The following is a 10,419-nucleotide window of genomic DNA, read 5'->3' as shown; positions in this document are numbered from 1 at the left end:
TTCCTGGCCTGTCTTTCCTAAAAAGCACGTAGCCATCCATGACAGCACTCCAGTCATGCGAGCTATCCCACCATGTCTCTGTAATGGCAATGAGATCATTTATGTAAAACAGAGGCCACAATAGACTTCTGTGTCTGAAGTAGGCACAGGCATTTGGTTTTAATACTTCTGCTCAGTGATGAACTGCTTTACATGTGCATCAAATGACTTGTGTGAAGGCTTACTTTGACCACAGCTACAGTTTTAGGACTCTGTTTGGAGTATGACTGATAAAAGATTCATCTGTTCGTATCAGAGATTTATTATTTTAATGGAAAGTGAACCATGTTCCATTTTTATTGATGCTAGTATCTAAGTCACTGTTATATATCAATTTGCTTTTAATAATATACTGTATATATTATACAAACATATATTCTAACATAACAGTATATATTCTATATATACATATGTATACAATATGTACATAACAGTATATATTCTATGTACTACAGAAAAGTAAAGTGGAAGGACTGTAGAGTATATCTTCCTAACACTTTCTACGTGGTTAACGCTTTTATTAATGATTACAGGCCTGTAAAGGAATTTTCAGTCCCTAAAGGGGTCAATGCCTTCACGTACTGTGGAATATCAAATGTCATTGTCACTGGGGGTTACTACCAGGCTTATATAATCTATGAAGAAAGTTGTTTTTTTGCTAGAGATTGTTCTGTTGTGATTTTTTTTTTTCAGTTAAATAAGCTCAAATAAAAGCTGGGTTAGTACGTTAGCAATTTAATGGCTTCAGTCTTAAATGATAGGGAGCAGAGGTCTTGTTTATAGTGCTGGGAGCCTGGCTTTGAAGAGGTATAGCTCTTGACTGGAGTCTATCAACAATTTGTTTCTACTGTAGTCTGGGTCTGATTTAAGCATCACGGCATATGTATAATACACCAGGAGAAACAGGATGTTGGACTACTCTAAAGCACCTTTCCTAGCCATAGTGGTGACCGTCTTTCACAGATTATTTCTTGTAGTGTCAGCAAGGTTCCCATCCCCTCCTACTACTACTCCTTGTCCTTCCTTTCCAGCCCAAAGGAATCCCATTGGCCCCTATTAATAATTTTTCTTCCTCTTCTCTCTGATCATGTATCCCCAAAGCTCTGACTATTCTGTCTTTCCCCTAGCACAGACTGCAGAAATAGCACTCTTAAATTAATCTCTTCCCTGTTCTCCAATATTTTTATGAGCTTTTATATTGCTGTGGTCATACTTCATGTTGCAGAAAGGAGGCTAGAGTGTGGCAGCAGTCTTGTTTGTGTATTCTTTTTGACAGGGTGGTGCCCTAGGGTGACTACATTGATGCTGCCTATCTGTGAGCCTTCAGTACTGCAGTCTTGCTTAAAACTTTCTTTAAAAGGCTTTCTAACACATATATCACAGCAGTTCTTATATTTGTATCTAACAAGAAGAAAAAAATGACCTAGGCTCACTGTCCAGCCTTGAGAATATGCAAGACTGTAAAATAAATTTGGAGAAAAAAAAGAACCCTAGACATAGGCATTAATGTAAAACAAGTGGAAATGCAACAGTTTACAAAAGGGAAAACAGACAGATATCAAAATAATTATCCAACTAGATATCTATTTTGGAAGTTCTATTGATTTTCTAGACAGAAGGTTCAAAGGGAAATCAGTAGGGCTATAGGAAAGTTTTAAGTGAAAATCCTGAAGTTCAGCCTTGGGGGAGATCTTATTTACACTGATTACCATGGCACAAAAAGTACTCCTGTGAAATTTACTGATGACATGAGGTGGAGAGACACTATAAAACAGAATATGATCAGAATTTTCTGCAGGTAGAACTGGAGGATTTTCCTGTAATAATAAAAATAGGGTGAAATGTAACAGTACAAGACAGAAGGTCATGTACACAGGAACAAATAACTATTTCTGTTACACTCTGAAAATTCTTCATACAGAAATAGCAGGAGAGGAGAAAGATCTGAAAAAACTTCTTAAGAAAATAATAATAGCTATGATAGGTTAGACCAAAAGTCTGTCTAGCCTAGTATCTGCTCACTGACAGTGGTCAGCAATGAACACTTATGGCAGAGTATAGGGACAGAGCAATCATACAGCAATACTTCCCCCATGTATTTGTGTTAGTTGAAATATCTGTTGTGCAGAAAAGGAAGCATTAAATTCATTGTATATGACACTGTTTGTGATCAGCTGTGTTTAAGAAAGATTAGTTGAATATGGAAAAAGGAGCGAGAAGGAGCTTTAGAATTATATGGAGAATGGGAAACCTATCACACGAGAGAGACTAAGTGTATTTTCTGTAGCCTAGCAAATTGAAGGTTAACGAGGAATATCATTGCTATCTATAAAAATATCAAGAAGATGAACATTAGAGAAAAAATTAGAGTGGAGATGTTCTGGAAGACTCTTCCAAATAGTGGCAGTGGTGGTAAGAAATATCCTCCTGATTTTAAAATGGAGCTTGACATTTTTGAAAGGATATATTACATATTTGTCTGTGCTGGCTGGAAGCTAGACTTGGAAGATAGAACCTCTTGTTTTATCTAAACAGTTTGCTAATCAGATTATTTTATAAGGAGATGTACTTTCTCACCACTGCATTTTAATTTCAGTTTTTTCTTCAGCTGTACAAAAGCATGACAAAAAATGAATAATTTTGTGTTCAAGAATGAGTCTGCAATGATGACTTTGAAAATGTATAATAATTGTACTTAAAAAACTTTTATCAATCTTCCAGTCTATTCCTGAAGCATAACATTTACATTAACTAGATTTGGAATTCCAGGAATTTGGACTGGATTTCTGTCTGTCTTGTTCACCCACTGGCCTTCATCTTGACATTAAAAGGCATCCTCTTGCCTCTCACCCTCATTTCCACTGCTCAGTCCTGCTGCTTCCCTTGAACACAGAAGGAAATTATTCCTGAGCTGGATTGCAGGAGAGAGTGGGAATGCAGGGCCAAAGACTGTGAAAGGGTGGGATCGTCCCTTTCAAGATCACTGTGGAGTTTAGGTCAACCAATGACTTTCATGAAGTTGCACTGTGAATTAAGAATCTAATCTTTCAGCCTTTGAGAGACCCATCTTCTAAACTGGTAGGATTCAAACATATAACTTACATTAGCAGGATGCCAGTGACCAACTCTACACATTTCAAAAGTTTAGCTTTAGAGTTCACTGCTATATGAATAAAATATGCTGATCACAATGGCACAGCAGTCAGCAGGACTAGTGCAAACCGTGTTTGGCTCTGTATCTTAGAACCCATCCCTCTCTCTTGTCTAGCTGGTGATGATCCAGTCAATGAGAGAATTAAACTGTTTCAAATGATCATAGGCAGCTGAATCATTAAAGCCCTGCTAATTAGCAAACCTGCAGCTTTATCTGTAATATATACTAAAAATCAATGACCGGTGCAGGTAAGTGATCCAGGAATCATAATATGTAGATTTCTTGGTGACATGGGCAAACATTTGTAAAAACTGTGTTTATACATCACATTCTGCAATAAAGACAAAAAAAAATCCAGTCTTTAACTGCAGGACAGCTTCTTATGTATTCAGCAAGGATTAATTTGCTAACCGCTTGTTCTGAGCCCCAATATTTCTTATTTAGCCAAACGTTTATAGCACAAATGGTATGCAAAATACTGGGTCCTACAACAYATTTTTACACTGGGAGCTGGCTATGAAAAAAGTCATGTTTTAACTCCCCTCCTCTTCCATCACATTTATTTAGTTGTATTTGAATAAACTCATGAGTTTCTGTCGGAACAGGAGACTGTAATACTGTGACACAGCTTAATTTTGCCTTCCAGACATCTGACATTTATAATCATGAATAAGAAGCAAACCTGAGCCAGAGTTCATTTTTCATGATGAAAGCTATACTTCTTTAACCGTTAAATGATATACGCCCTTTAGTGGCATAAAATTTGGAGCCCACTCATTTAGAGTAACTTTTCTGTGTAAAGTTTTGCAATAGTATTATACTCAATGTTAAAGTGATATGGTTATCCTCTTACTCTGTACCCGTTTGAATTCCAACTATATCTTAATCATCACTTCAGGGAATAGCTACATCTAGAAACAAATTATATATGCATATAAAAGCTGGGGATGATCAGTTTTAAATTATATAATAAATCAACTTCTGACATCATTAGTTTTTCAGATTCCAGCTATTGTTCTCTTGTGAGAAATAAAGAGGAAGCAAAACTATTAGCTATTTCTAAATCTAGCAGTAGCAGCTTAGGACTGATAAAAGCAAGTGCTTGTTCAGTAACCTTTGTGTAATCCTGGCATAAGTAAAGTAGCTGGTAAAGTCTCCGATTTTTATTTATTTATTCTTTTACTGGCACTATAAATTAGCAATGACATATTGGGGAGTTCCCAGGAATCCTAGTTTTAGAAGTCTCATCCAAGGACTCTGGTAATGCTAGCCCTGCACAAGCATAGGAGAAAGAGTCTTTTCTATAGTCCATACTAAATTTAAGAAGAACACATGAAGGCAGACAAGGGAGCCCAAAGAAAACAACAAAGAGACATTAGTCAATATGATAAAGACATAAACCTGTCTTAGCTTACCAGATGTCTAACTGTTCTTGAAGTGGTTTTGCAGACAGCATTACCAAAGAGTATTTAAAAGTCAGACTTGGAGGAATGACAGTGAAGTGGCTGTAAAGGATAAAGGTCCTCTTGTGTGTGAGAAGCAGCATGGAAAAAAAACAGGAGCTGTATTTTTCATTTTTAGCTTGTCAGTGAAGGCTGAGTTAAGCCTGAGTTTTCAGCTGAAAAATCCTGTTGTTCTGTATGGCGTTTTAACACCATGGAAATGCAGACATCTCAGTAGACTTGTAGTACCACACAAATTGCAAAACTGTATAAGCAAGGGAGACAATCTGACCAAGTGTGAAGGATCACACTTTCTAAGAAGGTTATGGAATCCTTAACATCTAGCTAGAGCAGAGCTGTGATCATAAAACTGGACTTTGAAAAAACCCAAAGTATATACTTTCATATTTATTTATCTTGGAAGGGAGTACACTGAATGGAGCCCACTGTGATTCAAAGCATTGGTTTCACAAAATCTTAAGTATTTACTGTCTGTTATTCAGACAGTTAATACATCTTCTTCAAGCTTTTCTTGAATGTGCTTAATGCCCATCTACGTCAGGATTTTCAATGCCRGAGGCATATTTGGAACACAGAGAGAATGAATGTTCCAGCACATGTTCCAGTGAAGCAGTAAAGCAGTRAATGTCTGTCTTAACTGCTCTTAGAGCAGTGCCAGGGCCAATCTGGCATTCGTTCAGACAGAAGAGAGAGAACACTCCAACTATAACCAACTACACTATTATCTCAACATCAGTAAAAGGAACAAACTAATCCGCCATTTCACAAAAGAAGCAAGCAGTATTTTTAACATAGGGAAAGGCAACAATATGGCCTGCCTTTTTAATCTGACTTTTGCTGCATTTTCCTTCCTAATGACAATTGTTCTTCATGTTTATATCTTAAGTAAATAACATGTATTAGTGATTCTCTTCTTAAAGAAAATCTCTGTGTCACAGTTAAAGGGCAATATTCTCCCCTCCCTTTATCTGCCATCATCTTGAGGACATAAAGAACAGACCAATTCGGAAGGCTAAGGGAGATCCTGTTCCTCAGGAACACAGCAAGTAGACAGTTAAATTGGTCAGACACAATCAACAGCTCCCAGGTCAGCATCATTTTAAGACATTACATTTTCCATTTGGAGCTGCTAAAGAGCGTGCTGTTGAGGCACTCTTTGTTCCCTCTGGCACTATAACTCATCTCACCAGTCTTACTGGAGGCTCCTGTCTGCCATATGTCTTCTCTTCATGTTGTCTTCCTGGAAGGTCTGCAAGCTGAATTTCACTCCCATGGTCTTGTTTCTCAGTAACGTATTCTAACCTGGTCACAAGGGTTCTGCTAACTTGCTGGGCATGTCTACAACAGCCTGACGCAACATCTGGGGAAGTGAGCAGGGACCCATTGTGCCCTGCGTTATGACCATCCAAAAGGGCTTCACAAACTCTTCGTGTGATTATGGCCTTTTAAAGAGAATTCCTCCCATACTAACAGCATAGACAGTTAATCTGAAATAGTTTTGCCTCAAAGTGCTCCTGAAGGCAATCGATTCCCTTTGAAGCTACTGCCCATCAGTTGCTTACTCCTGGGTCCCCTTTCCCTTGCAGGAGTTATCCATCCCTCCGTTGTGCCAGTACAACTGTTTGCATGGTCACATTCTCAGTCAGACCTGTAAAGTGATCTGGCATAAAACAAGATGGCTTTTTGTTGTAGCTATTTTAAGAGCAGATCATTTCTCCAATGTCATTTAGAGAGAGGCTACATAAACAACAGAATTAATTTAACTGAGAGGACAGTAATGGTTGATGGAGGAAAAGGGAGATGGGGCGATCCTAAGTGAATCACATCTTGCTGTATTAAGAGGGAAAGGACTAGATACATCTCTGTAGAGGGAGAGGGAGCGACTGACCCATTGTTTGAGCTTAGGTTGACAGTGGGTTGAGCAAGCCTAAGGAAGATCCCTGAAGAGCAGACTGAAAGAGCTGACCTTTAACTGTTCTTCTTGTTAATAAAACTGAGTTGAGCTTCACAGCCATGAGGCTGAGTGCTATGTGCTGTGAATGTTCTTCTTATGTGTGTACTTCCCAGTGTATGCATTTTTGGCTTCTGCACTTCACTTTAAGCTGAGAGCCTCAAAGCAAAATCTAGGTTAAATGTAGCTGTTTCATCTGTTGTGTGTCAAAGTAGTTAGATTTTAGACTGCTCAGCTAATGCAAGGCTGAACTTGTACAGTAGTTAAATATGAATTGCAATATTTGCCAGGAATCAGATGTTAAAATACCAGTGCACTAATGTTAAATTTAAAGTGGGCTCAGGTTCTCTTATAACATTTGTGAAAAACAGCAAATATTTCAGGATACCTGGTACAGTTGTGTTTGCATCAGTATGTGAGGAGTTTACTGATACATTTTTAACAACATTTTTGTTCTCAAATTTGAAAATTTATGAAAATTATTATGAAAATAGTACCAAAAGACTCCTCTATAATGCAATCAAAGGTGATGCCCTAAATTTTAAGAAATTTAATGTTTCAACATAAAAACAGATGTGAAAGACTGAATTCTTACTTGCATTAAGACACAAAATCTCTCATCAGCAGTTATTGTTTGCAGTCTGCCCTCAGCTTTCACGTGTGTTCCCCTTCCTGTTCTTCACACCCACCCCCTTCCATCCGAGGCTGTCATCCCTTCATTATCTGGTTGTGTGGACATCATTATTATTTTGATCTTTTTCTAAATCAAATCTTCGCAGGAAAAAAATCTGATCCCCAAATCTATGCTTARTAGAAGTATTCTGCCTTTATGGGAATAGTGCATGTTGTCATAGCCRGTGCCCTTAGGCACTCCTCTGATAAAGTCAAACGGTTTTGAAGTACAAATGAGTTATGTGGGGAATAAGCGGTGAAAAGGTCGAGCATTAGTTGAAATCCAGCCCTTAGAATGAAAAATTCTCATCCTTGTGTGGGAGTTGCCTACATAGTGAAAGTAGAGGCTCATGAGCACTAAGCTCTCCATTAAGAAGCTAATTTATATCAGTGACTATTCAGTCTCCTTCATCATAAAATATTTTTTCCTGTCAGGTGATGATAGACTCCTTCGTATGTGGCATCCTAATATTAATACTAAGCCTATAGGAAAGTTACCAGGACACCTACATAGTGTTGTGGAAATCGTGACAAATGAAAAAGATCAGCATGTCATCAGCCTTTCCTCTGCAAAGGTAAAACACTTTATCCTTAACTTCATGGAAATCAATGCAGTAAATGCTAGTAACAATGTGTATTTGAGTTACAACTTTTGTTGGTGTCTGATCCTAATCTCATTGTTTATCAGTTAATTTCAATAAAAAAGGTGGTGTTATAGCTTAAAGGTTCCAAATCATTTTATACTGAGAAGCAAGAGTAGAATGAAACTATACATGTATCAGAATACTTTGACTTATTTTCTTTCTAAATGTAATGAAAGAATACTAACAATAGTAGATATTAACATTCTGATAATTTCTGTATTACTTTGACATCTCAGAATTAAGACATAACGTGTACCTCAATGCCTCATTCAGTAGTGATCATCTCCAGCTTCCTACAGCTTCATTTACCCTTTTCTGTACCTGTCAGTCTACTAAATCCATAGGTGGAGTTTTTCTTACACTGACCGCTCTATAGGCCATGTTCAAGTCTTGACCTCTGTATGAACAGTGTCTATTATGAGCATTGCTGATCCAAAACATTGTCCATGAACAAGAAAACTAATAAAATCAAYAATAAATTTCTTCAAGAAAGTACTGCAAGATTCTTCTGGAAATGAATGGGTTTCCTTTAAGTTATGGGTGGAATCTTTACATCAGTGGTTTATCTCATTTCTCAAACTGAAACTACTCAAGAGAGAATAAAAACTTCTAAAAAAACTGTGCAAAAACAGTTGAGAAACAACCAAAGGAATAGTTCTTAAAGGCTATGGGGATCTTCCAAGAGTGGTCCTATGCAATATTTTCCATATGCAATAGTATTCAGTATTCTCATTAACATCTGCAATGATAATAATGTATAAAAATAAATAAAAGATAATTAAAAGAGTATACATACTAAATTAACCAGTTGACCCAAACTGGATAAGGGCTGCAGGCAGTGGGCAGAAGTATTAGAATTCAGAATGGTCATTAAAATTGGAGATATGATGTATGGAAAAAGTGAATTGCTTCTTATAAGGCAGTAAGGACCTAATCATAGTTATATACGTAGGTGGGAATAATCAGGTGAATGAGCCTATGATGAACAAAACTCCCTAAGCAACAGTGCTGCAGAGAAGAACCTGGGGGTTACCAAGGATCACAGCAGAGCATTAAAAATAGTCAGTCAGATTCTGGAGTGAGAAGGTAAATGCAATACTGGGAGGTACCAACAGAGGTATAGTCTACAAGATATACAGAGTGAGCTATAGAAGGATATAGAAATTGTGAACAGTTTCAGGCACTGCATTTGATGAAACAGGAGGGCAAACAGGAAAAATTTCAGATAAATATGAAAGAGCAGAAGTCTCAAAAATGCAGCCTCTGAGGTGGAAAGAGATAAATCTGTGTAGTCTAGCAAAGAGAAGACTGAGAAGCTGTGGGAAAGAAGAGAGATTCTTTATAGTTATGTGCAGTTCACAAAAAATTTTTGAAATTAGTCTACTGAGATAACCATCTGTCTCAAGATAACAGGTTTCCAGCTTTTTGTTTTGTTTTGTAAGAAGTATTATAAAACTCTCTATTTAACCTGTCCTTGCTGCTGCTCTGCCTGTAATTGCTTACTACTGCTGCTTTTGTTGCTAGTAAAGATTATATTTAACCCCATTTTTAAAATAGCCCACACCCTTCTAAAGGTACTACTAGCTGAAAAAAGTCATCATAAGTCTCACATCTTCAGATAATCCTAGAGCCATAACATTCCCCCTCCCTCCCTCCTGTAAATCTTTACCTGCACTTTTCCTGCAGGTGTGCRTTACTGCTGAATTAAGGAGGTTTTTGACAGCCCGCAAGCTATGCATGTAGGAAAAATAGAATAAGACATAAAAATGACTTCAGGGGAATGAACATACATAAAGATATTTATGGAAAAATAACTAAGAATGAAGTGCCTGGGGCAGATAAATGACTATAAGATCTCTTGAGTACCTTGCTGAGCCTGTCTATGATTCAATATGCTAACTTAGGATGGAAACAAAATCTATTTTACAAGGCTACAAGCATGTGGACGCTCGTACCTGATCTTAACTAAAAGTTAAGTGGCATCAGTAAGATCACTTGTACGTGAAACTGAATCTGTGAAGATATCTTCTAATTAAAAGCTAACTATGTGTCTTTAAGCAGCACTGTGAGTTATAAGGCAGATATTAAAACATAAAAAGAAATAAAGAGATATGACAATAACAAATAAAAAATCTGATAAATGCCAAGGCTTTCAAAAGTCAGGTAAATTTTGTTGTCATAGTTGAAAGCTGTATGTAAAAAGAAGGGATCCCTCACAAAAATGTCTAGAGGACTTTATAAATAAAATAGAGATCACTCTGTGCCTCAAAGAATTTACAATTTATAGATGATATATGCAGTATACACAACAGTGAAGGAAGGTCAGCTGTAATGTGGTTGCTTCCAACACAGTTAAAACACATTTGCATTTGTCTGTATAGACAACTGTTATATGAAAGTGCATAACTTCCCAAGGCAACTTCCAACATAAGTTGAAAACATTCTTTGTTTCCACCTAAGTAACCAAGGTCAACTTGCTTTTTAAGCTACCTAGCA

General features: G+C 37.1%; 1 protein-coding gene across 1 annotated transcript in view; it reads left to right on the top strand.

Moving 5' to 3' along the window:
* The window catches only part of WDR64 (WD repeat domain 64), an 89,479-nt gene that overhangs the window by 32,824 nt on the left and 46,236 nt on the right, over positions 1-10,419 (top strand). The window contains exons 9-10 of the mRNA XM_026082124.1: positions 571-652; positions 7,715-7,854. Of these exons, the coding sequence (XP_025937909.1) occupies positions 571-652; positions 7,715-7,854 (222 nt within the window). The remainder of the gene's footprint in view (positions 1-570; positions 653-7,714; positions 7,855-10,419) is intronic.

The sequence above is a fragment of the Apteryx rowi genome, unplaced genomic scaffold, assembly GCF_003343035.1.
Source record: "Apteryx rowi isolate R43461 unplaced genomic scaffold, aptRow1 scaffold_568, whole genome shotgun sequence".
Classification (NCBI taxonomy): Eukaryota; Metazoa; Chordata; class Aves; order Apterygiformes; family Apterygidae; genus Apteryx; species Apteryx rowi.
The sequence above is the reverse complement of the archived record's forward strand: the minus strand, read 5'-3'. Positions and strand labels throughout refer to the sequence as shown.